Genomic DNA, 19,987 nt, shown 5'->3' with positions numbered 1-19,987 from the left:
TCGCTGCAGGCGTTTCAGACACTCTCTTAATCTGGACAAATCAGTAGTTCAGGACTATATGAAACTCCTCATTGTACTTCCATTCCTTTTCTTTGTTTCTCAATAAGCGGTGGACGTGACAAACAAAATGTTAGGCAGCGACCTTTGCTTGTCGATTCCGCCAGTGTCAACGATGCGATTGTCTGTACGCCCGTTCTACAACGCACACCCGCCTCTGTAGTAGTCGGTTACGCTAACTGTCTACGTATGATTGTTAATAGTTTTATTTCATGGTAAACAACATAATCAGTACAATTTCATGCTACACGTGAGTTTCATTGTGTTGGAGAAGCTCATGATATAGGCACTATCACTCGAACAGGGCTTTTCTCCTTGGACTGGACTCCTTGAATAACAGCACGAAGCGCGGCAAAGCAGCGTTAACGTTGAAGCAGTGTCAAAGATGGCTTGAAAAGTCAAGGCTTTTGCTAGACCGCGAGTTCATCAAAAAAAAAGTGAAAATCCTTCGAAACGTGAGCTGGAAAGTTGTATCGTGGATAGTATTTACGATTCAATGCCTATGCCCTTTAAGAGCAGCATGAGGAAGACATGTAGTTATCTGGGAGAAGGTTTTTGTCTTTCCGGTGTCTCGGAGGGAAAAATTAGCATGAAGCAGAGGTGCGGCGACTGATTATATTGCTGTCATACCATTGTTGAACCTGCATAGTTATTTACTTGTATTTTAATAAGAAAATATATAATACAGAGGCGAAAATCAGTAGAAAGGTGACCCTGTATACTTTTATGCAATGTCTTCAAGTGTAACATGGAAAACACAATTTCCTTTGCTTTGAGAAGAGTGAGTGGTCTTGATAGAAAATTGAAATGTACGAGTATCAAGTCAGTCATACTTTGCTCAGTTATGCACGACGGTGAAAATCGTAGCAGTAATCGCTAATAATGAAGCGCGAGATGATCGTATCTCACATATAAAGTCTATTGATGTTTGGTTCATATTGTTTGCCCATCCTATCGGCTGCCTTATATTCTTCCGTGTGTTTTAGACAATATTCCTTTCTATTGTAAACTTCTCGCACGACTCATATTATCTGTTCATCGGTAAACAGCACATATCCGAATTACGCCGTACTCCTAATTACTTAGGATATCGATAACAGAATCGGCAGCCGGCCGACCGACTAGAGCGGCCCTTACTTCCCCTCTCGTGGAGACGCCCAGTGTGATGCGGCTAAGATAGCATTTCACCATCACGTCCAAATTGTTTCACCATTGTTTCTATGAACGTTCGGCTCTGTCGCTTTGACTAATAACAACAGTGTAAGTCTTCACTTGCAATAGTTAAAGATCCTCTGGAGAATATAGAACATATAACAAGTAATTTCCTGCGGCAGCGTTGCTTGTCAGCCTCGCGACTGCAGCCAGATCAGCATCGACTAAAACGACGACGATAAGGCAAGTTAGTTGAAGTCTTCCATAAAGAACAGGCCTTGACAGACAAAAAGAGTATCTGACCCAAAAGGACCCACGATCATCCTAATAAGCGGCCACCAGCGTTACAAATTTCACGTAGGTTTCTATGATACCCTGACATATAGCAGTGTTGCGTGTTGGAAGCTGGAGAATGATGTTTGAATTGTTTAAAATTGACTGTAAATCTATGATGGTTCTATGACCAGTGTCGATGTTCGAGTTTCGCATCGGACTTTAAATTATCAATATTTGTATTTTGCTTCCGATTCCGCATCGCCGATGATGTCGTATTAAATCAGTGCCTTTCTAATAAGCTTCTACCGGTGCAGCTCAAATCCATGTCAGCACGGTACTTAGAATTTGTTGCCCGCTTGACATACACGTTCTGCTTGATGCAGCAGTGAACAATTTACAACTAGCTGACCTATGTCCATCATTGCCGTGAGTACATATTACAGAAGTAACAGTAGCGAGATATACTATCTTCTGTTTGTTCGTTGCTAAACTTATCAGTTGTCGGCGATCGTTAAAGCCCACCCAGAGCCCACAAAAAAATGACTGACACGTAACGCAGAACCGAACGGAACAATCGGCTTGAATGTGTCTGTTGCTGTATTTAACGTATCGTGATTGGTTGTCTATTGTTTGCAGAAGTAGTGCGATATTTGCATTGACAAAAGAAAAACAATTTCATGGATTTTAGATCTGTCATGGGTTCCTCTGTTTGAACCCTAAAATTTGCCCCATAAGCAACACGGTTTTTGATATAAGTCTTACCCTTGGTGAACAAGACGGAGACATCACCGCACCATTATTTCTCTATAATACTGTAATTGACGTAAATTGAATTACGTTAAAACGTGATCTGCGTTCCTTAAAGGAAAAGCTGGAATTAGCATAGCAAAATGCATTTGTTAGTCAACAAATATCAATAGGCACTTCACGTTAGTATACATAACCTCTTAAAGGCCATAACTTCAAGAGGACCAAGGAGGTTTACTCGGTCCAAAGTGTGTTCTGTCAGGGCCAACGAAATGAAGTAACAACAGTAAATGAACTGAAGTATCGAGCACCAGCAATTTAAGCAGAATTAACCTTTGCATCCTCCCTCCAGCCATCAGCGTCACCAGGACCGTTTTATATAGTTATAATCCTGACCGTTTTTTGTTGCAAATACTATAGTGAAACTCATTGTTCGGCCGTATGCGCTTCTATTGGCCAGGCCTATTGTTATACCGTTACATTCGCTGCATCAATCGTCCATAGGCCAATTGTAATACATACAATATATAATAATTTTTGTCGATATCGCGCTTGTCATAGCTAAAGCGGAGATAGTATCCGTATATAAACTATATTTTGACGGACTTATAGCCACGATTACTAATAAAAAGTTATTCACGAATTTTACAAACAACAACAGCGAACGGTATACAAGTTGCAATCAGACGCTTTTAGCACATGTGAAAATATTATGTTTTTATTACGATAAACGTAAGGAGAAGTATGAATTTTGGTGATGTTTTTTCCAATCTATTTTCACATTAAGTTAATAGCAATAGCATTCAGTTTGTGTCCTAGTTGACGGCTAATGTAGTGCATCGGCTGATATAGTGGTGGTCGGTTTTTGAGATAGTTTAGTTACCAGTCTTAGTTTAAGTAGAACTTGAATGCGCTAGTTACAGTTAGTTACTAACTAAATTCAAACAGCTAACAAAATGGAGTGTAGCAGACGATTTTCAAAAATGGGTGCTGAATATCATCTGCTAACCTATTACGTCACGTTAATAATCAACTTACAAATAAAATTCGTTTTTGCGTCTTGGGAATTAGGTCGATGTCTTTATATAGCCCCTTGGGGTTTAGCAGAGGCCATATGTAAAGAATTTTAATTTGTGGCAGTGTGCAATAATGATAGTTGTTGTCGTTGCACTGAGAGAAGCAGATGAAATAATAACAGTAGGAATTGCCTTAGCCGTTTTAAATAAAATGTTTCGATGACTACGCATTCCCACGCAAAGAGTAGCAATCAGAGCAAATCGACCACGTTTAGAATCATCACTATCATCAAGACTACATTAGAAAAAATCAAAGTAACTCTTGAATTTTTTAAATTAGAATTCCTAATACCTTTACGCTTGTATATAACAGGAATGAAACAGCTAGAGATTTTCCAGTTCATATAGTTTTCCTTGGATTATTACATTGTCTAAGTAATTCCCCAAGAACAAAAACCTGCCGCGGAATTTTAAAAAATTTTCAATACGGGCACAAGTGTGGATGTTCTAATGCAGTGGCCTTATAGCGACAATCTCTGGTAATTATTAGCACACGTGCAAAACAAAGCTTGTCAAGTTGCAAATTTTTTTTTTAGAGACTTCGTCAGTGTACTCGCATTTAGCGTATCATTGAATGTACTGCTGAACGGATACTACATGATGTAAACTTTGGAGTGTTGTTCTATTATTGTATTTTTCGTGGTTGTTAAGCCTAAGCTGTTTGTTGTGTTTCAGAACACATACTCAATGAAGGTTACCTGCAAGTTTCACTCCAATTTAGTCGGAGGTGGCTCGGCACTCAAGTTGAATGTTTGTTCGCCAAACTGTTGCGGAAGGCGAGGAATCTACTGAGGCTACTACCTGGACCCCATTCCCTGATTGCAGTTGCTGTTGTAACTCAGTTCGGCATGGTCCGAATACACTTTCGCACTATCAGCTGGCTCCTGGGTGCGTATGTTGAGCAATATTTTCTTTGATGTAACCTCCCAGCCTGATTCGTCCCATAAGGCCACACGTTTTCAATCAAATTCAAGTCAAGCCAAGCTCTAAATCGTGGCAGAATTTCGACACGTTTTTGCCGTATGACATAGTGACTTGCCATACATAAAATACGTAAGCGTTATCCGGGAGCCACTGCTGTGAATGGAGCTTCTCAGTCATATAACTATATTGTCGCTTTTTCATAATCCTATTGACAGAACAGTGGGCTTCTACACCATGGATGGAAAATGACGGCCGACGCCATTACTCCACTTGGATACTTGACCTGCTCAGTTACACAGGACTTGTCGGGACGCCTGCTTGAAGTTGTTGAATGTAACCACTAACAATTTCAAAATGCGATTCATCCGAAAAGCAGACCCTTTGCCAGTCTTCAACTGTTCAACTTTGGAGCTGGTTAGCCCATTTGAAACGTGCCTATTTCTGTGCCCAATTTAACCAAGGCTTTGTGGTTCATTTACGACAATGTGTTTCGATACGACGTTGGAGCACTTTGCCACCCACCGACGAGGTTGAGAAACCGTTGCAAACAAAATTTTTGCGCTTCGCTTACAAGGCTTCGATCTCCTTGCTGCGTTGCATATTGTTTTCCGTTCTTGTCCGCTCTTTTATTCAATGACAGGAGCACTTCGTCCTTCATCTTCTGTGCTATGTGCTGTGTCTCATTTACACACCTCAATATTTCGAGACATCCATCAATTTTTCTCCGCGATCGCTTTGCTTGTATCGAGAGTCTGGCTATTAGAGTCCTTCCATACTATCTTTTTGTGATTCCATCACGAATACACGTCTGATTACAAAGGTAATTGAAAATCATCACTGGATGCATCAACAATCATCGCTGCACTGTCTATCCACGAACGGAACAAGACGAAGCTAGATGCTGGAATTAAATATCATGGCCTAGGTGCTCATGCATGTTACGATGAACAGCAGTTTAAATAGGCTGCCTTGGCGGCGGTGTCGCTACATGCGCCACCATTAGAAAGTAAAGGAAGCAGATATTTAGTTCGAGTGCAGAGCTACCTTCGGCAATATATGAAATCTTTTTAATTTGCCAACGACTCTCTGTTCATACATTTGTTTGTATACTCGGGGGAGAGGGGAGGGGAGGGGAGAGGGTATATTCCTTTTAATCGCCATATAATTGTTAGTTTAGCAATTACGTTAAATTATAGAACCACAAACCAAAATATTTATATTTTTTCGTCGTCGTCGCCGCCGCCGCCGTGTGGCGTCCCTAGTGGAAGTGATTATTATAATAGAGTACATCCAGACGCTTTCCGAGCTCAGATAGGTCTAGTACCCAATGTTACATGCAATCAAAATACTGGAGTCATCCGTCTTACGCAATGATCGGCTTACTTGGGAAGTCTGAACAGCTACGATATATTTGCACCGTACCCGAACTGGGAGTTGCAAATACTTCATCAAGATTTTTTATGTGTGCTAGAAGTGTAATTTTTTACGGTTATGTCTACTTAGTATAATTAGCATTCACCGCGATTATAGCTTCAATTTGCTACCTAAACTAGTCATCTTCAAAATGTTTTTATGAACTTAACTGCTGAGCTGACAGCCTTGCCGGAAGTTTCAAAAATGCAGGGGCGCGAAACAACCGACAAGTCCAAACGGTGCAAGAATAGGCCGAGCCTTGGAGTTTAACATGGACGACCTAGTTAATAGTTGATATAAAGTGGGCGTAAATCTATATACCAAGCGTAGCTTTTAAACAATTTTGATGATATTTTCGAGCCCTTTAAAGCTAAAATCTATTTGAAATATTCTGGTTTATCTCATGGATTCTTCTTCGGGTTTTCAGAAGCCGCATAAAAGCGTAGGCCACTAACTTTGTTTCGATTTGGCTATGCATGTATTCAAAACATGTGTCAATGGAGCAAAGTTATAGATATTTGATAAAACTAAAATCCTGCGTGAAAAACGTACCATTCGAATATTTTTTCTAAAGCAGGTAATAAGCGTGAAGTGTTAAGTCCATGGTATGCCATTCCTCGAACTCGCATTATTTTTAGTAAAAACTAGAAGATTACTGCATTCCTGCAAGCAAAGATGGCGAAAATCACAATAATAATAATAATAACTCAAAGGCACCAGCAAATCAAGGAGAGCTTCAATTTCAACATAATACGTCAGCCACCCATTGTAACGTTGCCGACGACGAATCGATAATTTGTAAACCAAAATACAAGGTCGCCAAGTCAGCTAATCTTTACACATTAACGTCCAATCTAATGTTCCGCTGATATCAAATGCCCTTTACGTAAATGCGCATCAAATAACGACGACCCAATAACCCAGTAATGGCGACCGACAAATCAGAGTAGAAATGTGAAAAGAGCCAAAAGTAGCTCGTCAGTTAAATAACGGAGCGAAGCAACGTCAAAAACTTGAGCAGTTTTCCACTTAATACTCCAGTCTAAGTTGGCGCAAGTATTCAAGATAGTCGCAATACGACTATGCCAAAAACATTTATTAAGTAATAAATTTAATCACCTGGTATGCGTGCTATAATATATAGAAGTCTCCTCGTCGCGAAGCATTGATGATAGTAGAAAATATCCAGTAGATAAAACAAAGATACTTTAATATAGTGATCGGGAGTTTCGATTGTGTTCAAAAGACAGAAGATTACAACGATCAACGACACGATCGTCAAGCGGTCACTAACCACTGTGGTCATTCATTAATCACAATAGAAATCGCACGGCTTCTATTATTTACACTAATCGTCGACGACAATGATGTTCCCGGTCTACCGTACCGAACCTATGCAGGTGTTACGACAATACAGGCTACTGCAGTCCATCTGTTGAAAAAAATAGGCCATTATTGTTCACAAGCAAACAAGCCCTAACAATAATCCTAAACGAAGCAGCTGACCGCGTGTGCACGAGGCAAATCTCTCCCATTCAAGTTACCGTTTTTTATTTTAACAGAAAATCATGAAAAAGCTTACAGCTGGCTAGTGTCAATTTCTTTCAGCAACAATACCATAACACTGATGTTTTGCGCATTGTTACGCGATGAAGAAATGATTGTCAGTGCGTTTTGTTTGACCAAAGGTTACCTATTTCACAGAACTTTGATTGCAGATGAATCCTTGTGCATAGCTAACGTGACTCGTAGCACAACCGAGGACAAACAAATGTTACCTCAAATAACTCCCTCCTGTAAAAAAATACTATCAAAAGTTGCATATCATGAAAGTGCATGTACATTTAAGTGGGAACAAATGGTAACCCACAGTGCACTATATTTTTTTGTTGATTTAACCTTACAAGTTCAGATATCAGATAGATCAGTCAGATGCTCAAGACGAGGTAAAAAATAAAAGAGAATATTGTTTTTCCGGAAATGGCGCAGATTACCTCGAAGGGAGCTGGGTACTGACTGCTACATTTCAGAATCGGCAAGGATTCGAATCGATCCGAACAGAACCATATAAATTCAAAGAACAGACCCATAAACCCATTGTTTTCTTTGTCCTTGCTAAAGTTCGTTTGCATAGAGCCTTGCAGAGAATTTCGTGTTAGCAAATTTGAAGAGTGCTTATATCGTTTCACTTTCTATAAAATCAAAAAGACGTATTAAAAAACACGCAGATCTCATTCAACTAGCAATGCGCAAGGATTAAAGGTAGATTTCTAATATTTTACACATTTTATGATCACATCCAATGGTTTAAATAATAAAAAAAAAACTATCAGTTTGAAACTCAGTTAGTGACTTGTTTTACCGAGGCACGTAAAGCACAGATTAAATATTCTCCTCATAATGAATAGTTTATTATGACAACAAATGATTACATCAGTGTTTGGAGCAGGAAGTTTCAAATAGAATGAATCATGGCATGGAAATAGTGCGTAGATGATTTATTTCGCTACATCCAAACAAGGCTTTTCGTCTGACGATGTACAAATGTTACCGATTGCACACGAAACCTGACAGATACGACGGATACGCCATTCGTCCTGGTTCACTTATCCTATTTCTGGCTTCTTGTTTTTATTTTCTGTGTTTTATTATAAATTTAATATAAATAGAAATCTAGATCTATAATTTACGTTCGAGCAAAATACACGCGTGTGAGTAATGGGGCGGAATTGTGACTGAAACAACGAAAAACAAATCCCTTCAATTGTAGCATAGAACTAGAGAGGATAATGTAAGGCAAAAAAGGACCGTTCCTTTAGCCCTTTCGCAATATACTAATTTAATTTTACGAACAAGACAAACACCTAACTTAACAGCTTTGTTTCGAATTAGGTTTACGATGAATTTTCATACGACAGAGAACATGGACGACTGTATACTGAACAAGAGGATTCTATTTTTAGATACAGCTTTACAGTTTATTATAAAGAATACGTTGTCTAATAGAAAAATCGACGACGTCAGTTGCAGACGTCGTTCTGCGTCGGTGCGTACTGATATCGTGCTAAATTCAAGATAGAATGGTTATTGTTATTATCAAAGAAATCTGTGTGAAGGCGACAGCCGCGGTGGAGCAGGCAGATCTCTCTCTTGCTTTCGTTCTTCTAATTTCTTCGGGCGCCCGTTGTTTATTTTGTATACGCTTCCCCCCCCCCCCCCCATGACTTCCCCGTCGATTATTAGCTTCTGTATTTCTTCTCTTATGCTATTGAGCTGCTCCTTTGACTTTATTGCGATGACCCCAATACGATACGTTTGTGGCCAAAATCTATTCTGGATACAGTTTTGCGGCTTGCGCAACGAAATGACATTTGTGTTATAAAAAAATCACATATACGAATAATAGCAACGATTACATATCGAAAAATGTAATCCTTGCAAAAAATTTAGGTGCTTTGCGATTTCAGAAATGTTATTATCGCTGAGCACGTGGCTCAGAGGTATTAATTTGAAAATAACTTAGACAACTATTCATAAAACTGTCCTCTATCTCGAATGCGACACCTCATTTCTTCCTGAACAGCCACTGGCAGAACCCCGTACTGAGTGAAGCACTTGCGTTAGCTATAGTAATACAAGATGTCAAAATAAAAAACCAAAGCGCAAATCTTTAAAGCTAACAGCAAAATTGGCTCAGTCACCTCAAAAAATAATGACGTTGATGATGATCCTTCTTGAAAAGATAACTGCCAGCCTTCTTAAGATAGACAGTTGTTACTACTTTTTTATTTATTATTGACACCACACCAATGGCACCACTTAACGTTACTGATTTAGGCCGACGTAAGAGAGGATGTACATGCCAACAACAAACCCTTGAATCAACCGAAATCATCGAGTTGTTTCCATCGCATCCATATGCTGTTTCCTATGTTATTTGAGGCGATATTTACGATCATCAACATAGAAATGAAGGAGATATAGTACACAAGCGCACTCTAGACGACATTCTCGTTTTGGCCATGTAAAAGAACGACGAAGTAAACCATAATATGCATGAGCACTTGTGAGCCCAAGGGTGCCTTACGGCAAATTTTTGCGCGATTAATAGATGAGGTCGTTTTTCCCATACAGTACACGTTCTTTATCCCAACGAGCTTAGCTGTCAGTTAGTGTATCTCAACACGGTTACTAGATCTGAATAAAAATGATTTTAGCTGAAATATTTTTTAACTAATAACAACTTTAAGCACTTATTTCCTGTTTTAACGAACGTCGTTGAAGCAACTTATAGAAAAGGAAGATCCGAATGCCACATAAAACGGATAGAAATTGTATATATTCAAAATATAAACAACTCGATGTTGCTGGCTAAAGGAACTCGGGAAGTTACCGTTGCTTTAAGATGAGCGAGTTACAGAAACAAATCAATGGTCACTTAGTCGACACAAGATAAGTTTTCTGAATGACGGATTTTGGGCTTCCTGGTTTATTGCCATCGTTAACTAGGGTAGTATACCGCAAATCGGTCGTACTAAAAGAAGGGCTTAACGTAATTATTCTCGACAGCTGAAAAATGCCTACCGATAATTGAACCATAATAATTGAATATAATAAGATACCATAATCGAATGGTTATTAATGGCCAGTCGAATTGGATCGTCAGCATCTGCGCAACGAAAAGCCACAAATAAACTAAAACCACATCGATGATTTTAGTAGCTTCGTAACTTTATATCCAAGGTGAACTTCGATATGGTACGGACAAAATTACTGTTTCGTATATATTGACGCGTATCGTTGACTTCAATATAATTTGCATAGTAATACTAGCCACAACCCCTATACACGGCACAGAGGTCATTTCCCATGAAACCTGCGAAAGTAACCGGAACTGCGCATTGCGAAAGCTTGTCTTGATACTGATTTAAATTATTGCCGACATCTCGTCCAATGCAATGCCATCGCTTTTCGACTCGTATCATCGAATTCTGTACACATTACCCCTGTCTTGCCACGACGAAGCTTCCGGTTGACGCAACGCTATAGAGATGTGCCGGAAAGCCACCGGATAGACTGACTTGCAGTTCTAGCTAACTATATCATAATAGTGTTTCGTTACGTCATTCAACCGATATCAGCCGATTATTAAGTAATATTCAGAACAGAGTTTCTGGGAACTTTTATAACGGATATACGACAACAGGGTGGTTTTCCGCGAGAAGCCACGTTCATATTTCTACTTACATACGTTTTAGACAGATACACGGCGAGCATATACTTGATATGAGTGTATTGCGCTGCTAACCTAGTAGGAATCACGTGATGCCGTTCAGAATTTGAATATTCGTTAACATTACTTTTGAATGATTTTTAAAAAAGCGTTCAATTGTCCTATTCCTCAGTCAGACCTGTTAGAAACATCGTCATGTAATAGTCGCTTTCTTCGCTGACAATTTGTAAAAAAGGACATACAAATTTGTAGCCCATTGTCTGATACACGTCCGCACAAGGCGTGACGTAGGGTATCTGGTATGCTCACCCTTGACTTTAATAATAGGTCTAATTAACCTATAGTAGGTCAATACTGGGTCTCGACCTATGATGCGTAACGGCTTTTCATGGGATCTACTTCAAGTGCTAGCTACCTGCCACCGTCCGTTGTGCAGAAGCGCCTCGATCAGGCACTGCGAACAAAAGCACGATCCCACGATTTATTTGCAGTTATGACAAAAGAGGACATCGCGCCACATTTCGTCTGCTATCCTTTCACGGACTGATCCTCAGGACGCTACGCGGTTTAAATAGAAAATTGTACGTGTTAATTGAACCTCGGCGAATATGGACCGAACTTTGCTGATTGCACCATACGAAAATAAAATATGAACATCATTCGTGTACTTGCTGGCTATTTATTTGAAGAACACTTGAGTTCAATCTCTGCAGTTTGTAGACCTCACGTATGTAACTGCAGAAAGCAGCAAGTCATTGAACATTGAACATTCGCTCTACTTACAAAGAGCCTTCGCTTTAAAAGCTACGAGCAATCATAGGAAGGCAGGACTGTATCTATGCAAATTTAGCATTAAAAACTCGTTCACTGAATAAGAAAACATTCATTACACTGCGCTGTATTGTTCTAACATATACCGCACCATGTCCACAACAGAAAAAATTCACGGAACCGCATTGGCAGAGTAAAGAAGAACCGACAGCCTTGGTTCATAGCATCTTTTTTTTTTTTTTTTTTATATATTTGAGTATCGCTACGGGTATTTCGAAGTTCACTAATTTCCTACGGATGATTATTGTCATCGGTTTGCCTTATTCATCCGTAGTAAAAGTGTGCTAAGTGAGGACAGCGTATCCGCAGCAATCCCAATATGCGACCGTTGAACGGACCGTTGTAGCAAGCTACATATGTATGCAGAAACTTACTTTTGCTAACTGGAGAAGTACTCGAATCGTATCATTCTAGTAGTAATCGTGTGGTCGTCATCGTTATAGCGACGCGCAGTAAAGGCTACGGCACTCGCTTGATCAATTGGTACTTACCACTTTTTCAGTGACTGAATTTAGTATAGCCAATGGAAGCCACGCCGTCGTTGTATAGTCATGCATCCATGGAATAGTATCTAGCAGCTGTGTTCTCTAACTTGTTCCCCTTGCAATCGCTAACACTATCGGACTGGAAAGCTGTTTGTATGGTTTCGCTGGAATTGAAACACAGCTGTTCTTTTCAGATTTTTTTAACGTGTCGTAAGTGTTCGATTTGGCGAGGGTGGGAAAGATCTTGACAATAATTTTTGGTCCCACCATCGTATGCCAGCCCTAGGTAACTTATGGCATGCAAAGTAACTATACCTATATACTACAGCTAGTTTGTTTACAGCGACCGTATGCGATTATTGCCTATTGTAGGTGTACAGATAAGCAAAAACGATTCGAACTTTCAATATGGAGTGTGACTGACCGTGCGATTCGTACGAAAGTTCAAGTCCGTCCCGGCTCCTCAGAACGGCAAAAGCCGCCTTGCCTTCAATACGAAGCTTCCAGGTTAGTTCGGCGATTCCCATGGCATTGGATTCGTCGCATTGGATGTACTGTGCTCAAAGACATAGCGCACACCAAAGATCGCTTGCTGTAAACAATCCTTTATTGTAGGAACTGCACGTCAGTTGTCGCTTCTGAACTCCTCACCGTTCGGAATCACTTTTCGGTTCACTAACATAACCAAACGATGTCCACATAAGTTAATGCACGCTGCAGTTAACAGTAAACAAATTATTTTCTTTTATTATATCGTCATTGATATCATCGCAGCTATTTCTTCTGTAGCCGCACCACTTAACGGGACCTCTATACCCGGTCCCGATCAGCCAGAGTTCAATGGCAGTCCTGCAGGTAGCGACTATCAATACATAACGAAGGTTGCTCGTGTTTACCTTTCCGTCATTTCTCTTCGGTCAGGCCCTCACCAGCGTTTCTGACAATTTTAGCCAGACTTGAGAGAGCGTAGTGGAGAGGTCGGATCAACCCCCTCCATAAACAGACGAATACGATTTAAGCTCTCACCCGTCCGGCGCGGTCACCAAATAAAACAGAATCTTAGCGATACATGGCGCCCTCTACGGATACATTACGAAACGTGCGCGAGACTAACTTGTGCTCTTGGCCGTGTCTGTCGTTCGAAGATGTCCACGCGCCTTTATATCCAACATGTATGTCAGTAAAACAGGACAGAGGTAACTATTTTTAAATGAGTGACAGGTTCGCAAACACGTATGAAAAACGTCAATGGCTTTTCAGGGAACCCTTCCAAAACCAAATCGTTACTTGCTTGAAAAACTACGTAGCGTCTTACCTATCATGCGCCAATTTTGTGCGAAAGTTTGCCGATCCTACTGTTTTTTAATCAACAAAGACCTGTGATTTTTTCTGATCTGTATGAGTGTAAGGCCAAGATAAGGCGAAATAGTATAAAATGGATATTTAGTAAACCGCACAAGATGTCATGAGCTTTAAGAAGATATTCACTATGCAAGCACTGTCCAAATTCACTTACAAATAGAACATTCATTTAACTTTCTGGCAATTCGTTTGTTGCCAGTATTGCGGTCGATCATTTCTGCTAACTATTTTAACACCAGACAACGGAACTTTTCCAGAATGAGCGTTAGTATCTCTCCTGCTTGAGCTTCAATAATATCGTAACATAGAGTTATGCGCGCTTGAACGCAGAATAATTATTGCTTCTTTTTTCTTATTTCAAAATAACTGGAATATGCGAATAAATGGGGGACGTACACAGTGTACGAATCCTGTTAGGTTCAATAAAATTAAAAAACGCACCGATTCTTTCGGCTATATCTTTTCCATGCACCGAACAATATTAATGCTTTAATTACTTATCCTTAGTTACAGCAGCAGCGATAAAATTTCAGTCAACAATTGGCGTGGCAAACGAATTTGTAATTAACATTATTGATAAATATTGCCACGGGTTCGAATCTATTGTTTATTTAGCATTAATTTTAGCGAAAACTTAAAGCAGTTCTGATAAAAACATAACCACAAGATGCACACGTATAATAGTTATTACATAAGTCGATAAACTTGAGAAAAATTGTAACTCACTACGGATGCAATTGTCGTCCACGAAACTCTGATGGATTGACCGAAAGCCGTTTCACTGCCTGGCCAGTGATCAGCGCCAAGTGACTGTAGGCAAAAATCAGCGTCATCAGTCGTAGCAACACGTGCAGGACACCAACGAACTCTAGCGGAGCATAGCCCATATGGGTCATTCGCATGGGCCACAAGTGAAATGAAGGCATGCTGGTATGAGTTCCACGTATGCGCGCATCCGTAGCGAATCTGGTTGAACAAAGTTCAGATTACTCACAAAAAGGTGCTCAAAAAACAACCGTATGTCAGAATCATGGTATGTCAAAATAGAGCGTAAAGAAAAATCTCTTCTAGGTTGCCATTGTATGTCATATAGACGCGTATGACTATTATGTGAAATTTGTCGTGTAAATAACTTAATTTTTTTAGGCAATAAAACGAGTGAATCCGAAAGGTATCGAATTTAGTTCTTAGTTATCCTTTTTATTTTGGTGTGTGTCTATGGCTTGTGTACATACACCTACAGGGCGTGTATGACGAGTCGACTGCGTGTGCGTGTGTGTATATCGAATTTTATGGGTTCACATTCCAATGTAGGGCGGTCCTTAGATGGTAAGCATTTAGGTGTATCTATGTATCCAACGCAGTAAATACTTCTATAAACCAGTATCTAATAATTGTGCCAATTTTTTCTAACCGATTGGAATTTTCCAAGATCACTCTAAAATAAATAAGCTGTTGCCTCAGGCATAAACGACCAGGTGGATCATCTCGTACCATACCCAATTGCTACTTTTATTGGTTGTTTGATATACTTGAAATTGGTGACTCAGACTGTGTGAAGAAAAAATGCATAATGTTATTAATTCAGCGTTAGGTACAGCTTTGTGGAAGTCGGAAGTGTCTAACATCACCATTAATATCATGCACAAGTCAAAATCAATATTAAACCTGTTGTATAAAAAAAAACTATAGTACGGTGTGATTTTGACTATAATTTATTGTTTTTAATATTATCCAAAATAGGAACGGTTGCGAGCTTCCCAGGCGCTCTCCGATGAGTCAATATCGCGATATAGTCGTCAGCTTCTACTACCACAAATAGGTCCAAAAGGCATGCGTCGCCTAGCTGACACCCGAGTGCTGCTTGTTGGCGCGGGAGGTTTAGGTTGCCCCGCAGCGATGTATCTGGCCTCATCGGGTATTGGATGCATCGGTTAGTGTTCTGACAAGAAGTCTCTCTAAAAACCCATGTTTGCTTTTCTTTAACGCTTTGATATTTAAACCTCTGTAAATGTACACGCTGTCAACTTATCTCAATTTTATAAATATATTGTGTGAAATGTGAATTACAAAACAAAAGGTTGAAAAAAGTAAAGTCTAAAGCATATGTTTAGATGCGATTTATTTTCTGCAGGCATGTAATTTTAAGCAATTAACTGTTTCGATTTTCAAAAAACCTTAATCTGATAATCCATACAGTCGTATCTGACTCGTATTCATATATCGGTTCACCAACGCAAGTGTATTGTTATTTATTGCTTGCAGGCATCGTTGAATATGATACCGTGGATTTATCGAACCTTCATCGACAGATTGGACACAAAGAAACTTCGGTAGGAAAAAGTAAGACGAACTCTCTGATTGAGTCACTAAAATCTCTCAACTCGAGTGTCAAGTACCTCGCATTCGAAACTGCCCTTAACAGATGCAATGCTATGGATATCGCTAAAAAGTACGTTACGTTATGAAAACAAGCAAAAGTGTTACACTGTATTCATCATTCATCAACGAAAAAACAATACGATAATGTATATGTATAGATTATATTTGATTAATGTTTGTGTAATTTATTGAAATGCTCTTTCCCCTATAGATATGAATGACGTCGTCTGTCTGGTAGTATATACATAAACAAATAAAGATCACTAATTTTGACTGCATCGAAACCTAGGACCAGTTACAATACAAAAACAACTATAATTCATTTTTCGTTTCGTATAACTTCCTACATAGCCTGCACACGTTTATCTATTGTAGAATCAGGTCCTATGTATTTCCTGTATTACATGTTAGTAATGTTAATGGAGAAGTCAGTAATGATGAACTGCCTAGTTCAAGTACTGCCTTGGGTTCATTATATAGAGTAACCCTATCAATACAAGTAGGCGACTCTCTCTCTATTTCAGATCGCAGCGCAAGAGTAATTATTGAGGATAAATGCTGGACATAGCTTCGTCTGCTAACACTCGTTTAATCAACGGGTTGTTACAATTGTTGGGGGGTAGAGTTGAATCATTAAACCAACAGCTTTATCAGCGGGGCCATTAAATATAATACAATTTTAGACTAATGTAAATGACTATGTAATTTCTCAAATGGAGAGTACGAGACTGTAAAAGCCAACATAATAATGACGTGCCTCATATCTTTCGGTTACTGATGTAATTACAAAAACGTTTATAACCGATATGTGCTATATAGTTTGTTCTCGCTTTCGATATGTAGACGGCTGCACAGTACTAAATATACGAAGCTCAAAAATAATATTGAAAACTTGAAACAGCTTATGACTTAGGATTAACCTTCTGCTGAAATAAAGTAACGCCCGCAAAAAGCTTTCATGAGACCTCGAATTGTACCAGAGGTATCGCTCTAATTTCAAAACAAAAAAAAAGTATATAAATGCAAAAAATTGAAAGGCGGCGATCATTCGATGCCTGATAATGTCCGTAAATCTAAAAGTCAAAAGGACAATTTTGAGCACATCTCTGCATATGTCTATTCATGCCTGGCGCCTGAGGCGCATATTATATATAATATAGTGTTTTACTACGTTCTGTATTCGTACCCTACATGAGCCTAGTAATATCGACATTACGACTAGTCATATTAAAGATTGTGGTCGTTTACTCTTTTGCTTTACTTGGCTTTCAATAAAGGTATCATTGTGATATATTATAATCCACAGTGTATAAATAAAACTAGCAACGTTTAAATATTCATTATAAATTCTAATTTATTTTTCAATAGTTTCGACATTATCGTCGATGCAACTGACAATGTTTCCACACGATATCTACTCAACGACCTCTGCGTCCTTCAGAACAAGCCTTTAGTATCAGGGTCGGCTTTGCGATGGGATGGCCAGCTAACTGTGTACCACTATAACGGGGGCCCATGCTACCGTTGTGTGTTTCCACGGCCACCCCCACCAGAAACAGTTACTAACTGTGCCGACGGAGGCGTGCTAGGTCCCATTACTGGAATTATTGGCTCAGCGCAAGCATTGGAAGTGATCAAGATAATTCTCAACGAGCGTGAAGGTTTGCTTTCATAGTGGATGTTTGCGCTGTACAAGTAATTGTAAATAGATTAGGGTAGTTGTTTGCATTAAAAAATATTCTGAATTGCCCCTTTAATTATGCTAGCACTGAAAAGACCAAACACAAAGTGTAGGGAGCTTGCTTTTAAATTTGATAAGTGATTCAACGTCCAATTGAATTACCTCGGCCGATTAGATTAAGATTATACAGTTGTAATACAGATTCAACAAGTTTGTATATTCCAGCGGTGCATTTTTTTTCTAAGTAAATCCACTCTTTAGCATAAGGCGCCAACCACTTCAAGTATATTCTGCCAAAAATTGTCAAAAAACGCGAAGTATGGATCTATAAGAAATTCTGCCAAACTGGGTTTCTCAATAATGACAAAATTAATATAACTTTTCACTTGTTGCATATATTTTTTTAATATATCAGCTCCTTATTAATGTACAATCATCTTCGGAGGCCTGTGAAGTCCTTTTCTGATTGTTGACAGCGGAATAATGATTTCAATAAATATTTTTTTATTGGATGTTTTAATCACAATTTTTGTTCTATTAGGAGTAGCCTCCGGAAAGCTTCTTCTGTTGGACGGTTTGGCTGGGTCTTTTCGCAATATTCGGCTTCGGTCGAGGGACCTAAACTGCGCAGTATGTGGTGATCACCCTACGATCAAAGAACTTGTCAACTACGAAACTTTCTGTGGTGTGACAGCCTCTGATAAAACTTCCTCACTTAAATTGTTACCAAACGACGATCGCTATACGCCCGAAGTAAGTGTGACAATTATAACGCGATACTATCTCCTCGAACTAGATTTGAAAACCAACTTCTACATACATTTTATTGTTTGACTTAGAATCAAACAAGTGTTATCCGCTGGGGCATGGCGAACTTATGAATTTATTTTTATTAGCAACGATTATGTCTGATTCACAAAGTATATTGTAATTAGAGACACAGAATATAATTATAAGTTTACTGATGAATGCAAAATTCCATTTTCAGGAATTTCGAAACAGACTACTAAGTGACGCAGCCACTAGGGTTGTGGACATAAGGCCCAAAACCGAATTTGACCTCTGCCATATACCGGACTCAATAAACGTGCCCTTCGATAACTTTGATAAAGACAAAATTAACAGTGAATTTAGCGATGGCACTGTAATTATTTGCCGACGAGGAAACGATTCACAGCGCTGCGTTCAAGTACTTAGACGACAAGGAATCTCTACGAAAGACGTTAAAGGTGGCCTGGCGGCATGGGCTATGTTAGAAGGAGTTTCATTTCCAACATATTGAAACGAATTATTAAATACGTTTTTTTAATACAAAAGACGTGCACCATATTTGTGCGTAAATGCAAGGGGCGAGATCTTTATGGAACTCTGAAAAATAATGAAAACGAATAGGGCGTAAAGGCTAAGAGTATGCTTTCATTCTCGTGACTCGACGGGAGGCATACATACAATTGTTTTTCAAACAGTATTTTGTGGCGTCTGTGCGTTTTATAGTTGAGGTACCACCACAAAAGTTCAATATGTTCAAATAAAACCTTTGTTCATGTTTACTGAATAAGCCGTCCTAATTGGGACTTTCCGTTATGAATGGTTTCTAAGGCTACGAAGAGTTCTACGTTTGACAAAATCCAGGTATTTAAAAAAGACACATCCTAAAGGTATCATTTTTTCCGGTTGCGTTTATTTGATGAATTTCCTTTTACTTCGATTACAGATTAAATTTCGTCTTGAGCCATTCAAAATCTGATTTCAAATGTTCGCATTTCATTTTTGCATGCGCCTTCTTGATACTACAAGTGAGCGAGTCGTGTTGTCAGGTGGAGACTCGTTAAGTTCTCGCTCCATGGTAACCTAACGGGTTCAAAACTGAACTGTATGACGCCCATAAGTGCTCCTTCCGAAACAGGCTCGTTTTCTCAAGCAACCGGTCTTACGTTAATCACCTGATATAAACTGGTGCACCATTTTGCCAAATATATGTAATGTAAATATATACGGATAACATTACCAAAATGAAAATAGCGTACAAAAAGTAAATGTGGTAGATGTTCTTCCGAGACGTACAGAGACAACGCAGACTGACGCATTGACATAGTGTGTGATTACCTTAGCACATATGGTAAAGCCCAATACAGTTCTTAGTTATCTGAAGTTTATCAACTGTAAGCTTTTTCATTCTCAATGTTTTTATACGAGCAGTATTATCGGAATCTGTTTGCTTCACCTGTCAAGTATTTCTTAATCTACAACACCTGCGTACATCAATGGGCAGGTGACAACTCAACTACAAATAAGAATTGAAGATTTCACACTTAAATGTATGAATAATTCCGCGATGGTTACAGACATTAGTCTTAGTAGATACCAC

The 19,987-nt window shown here is 39.1% G+C and overlaps 2 protein-coding genes and 1 long non-coding RNA gene across 5 annotated transcripts in view; 2 read left to right on the top strand and 1 right to left on the bottom strand.

The window, feature by feature from the left end:
* Cerk (Ceramide kinase) overlaps positions 1-14,589 on the bottom strand; it is a 32,291-nt gene extending 17,702 nt beyond the window's left edge. The window contains exons 1-2 of one of the 2 annotated variants that reach the window (XM_086973131.1): positions 14,283-14,589; positions 12,619-13,394 (exon numbers count right to left, since the gene is read on the bottom strand). In XM_086973131.1, coding sequence (XP_086829257.1) covers positions 12,619-12,721 — 103 coding nt within the window. In that variant the 5' untranslated portion in view covers positions 12,722-13,394; positions 14,283-14,589. The remainder of the gene's footprint in view (positions 1-12,618; positions 13,395-14,282) is intronic. The other variant, XM_086973130.1, reaches the window with a different exon arrangement.
* Uba4 (Ubiquitin-like activating enzyme 4) lies at positions 1,298-19,779 on the top strand. Its single transcript, XM_086973132.1, has 6 exons — positions 1,298-1,317; positions 15,300-15,489; positions 15,822-16,008; positions 17,307-17,599; positions 18,161-18,372; positions 18,608-19,779. Exons 2-6 carry the CDS (start codon positions 15,390-15,392, stop codon positions 18,899-18,901), a joined length of 1,086 nt encoding a protein of 361 aa, XP_086829258.1. The 5' UTR covers positions 1,298-1,317; positions 15,300-15,389; the 3' UTR covers positions 18,902-19,779.
* On the top strand, positions 1,324-5,336 carry LOC147751908 (uncharacterized). Of its 2 annotated transcripts, none has more exons than XR_015315574.1 (3): positions 1,324-1,452; positions 3,984-4,196; positions 4,453-5,336. It is a non-coding gene; the product is annotated as an uncharacterized LOC147751908 (long non-coding RNA). The 2 variants fall into 2 exon arrangements; XR_015315575.1 differs by having other exon boundaries at positions 4,448-5,336.
* Positions 19,780-19,987: the final 208 nt, after the last annotated feature.

The sequence above is a fragment of the Varroa jacobsoni genome, unplaced genomic scaffold (assembly GCF_002532875.2).
Source record: "Varroa jacobsoni isolate VJ856 unplaced genomic scaffold, vjacob_1.0 contig01400, whole genome shotgun sequence".
NCBI classification, from domain to species: Eukaryota; Metazoa; Arthropoda; class Arachnida; order Mesostigmata; family Varroidae; genus Varroa; species Varroa jacobsoni.
This window is presented reverse-complemented; position numbering and strand designations above follow the sequence as displayed.

Excerpts from the sequence above, each read along its gene's own strand:
- Uba4 (XM_086973132.1), top strand. The coding sequence starts at position 15,390 with ATGCGTCGCCTAGCTGACACCCGAGTGCTGCTTGTTGGCGCGGGAGGT. Across the intron at positions 15,490-15,821 it reads ATCGGGTATTGGATGCATCG|GCATCGTTGAATATGATACC; the intron begins GTTAGTGTTCTG and ends TATTGCTTGCAG. Across the intron at positions 18,373-18,607 it reads ACGATCGCTATACGCCCGAA|GAATTTCGAAACAGACTACT; the intron begins GTAAGTGTGACA and ends TTCCATTTTCAG.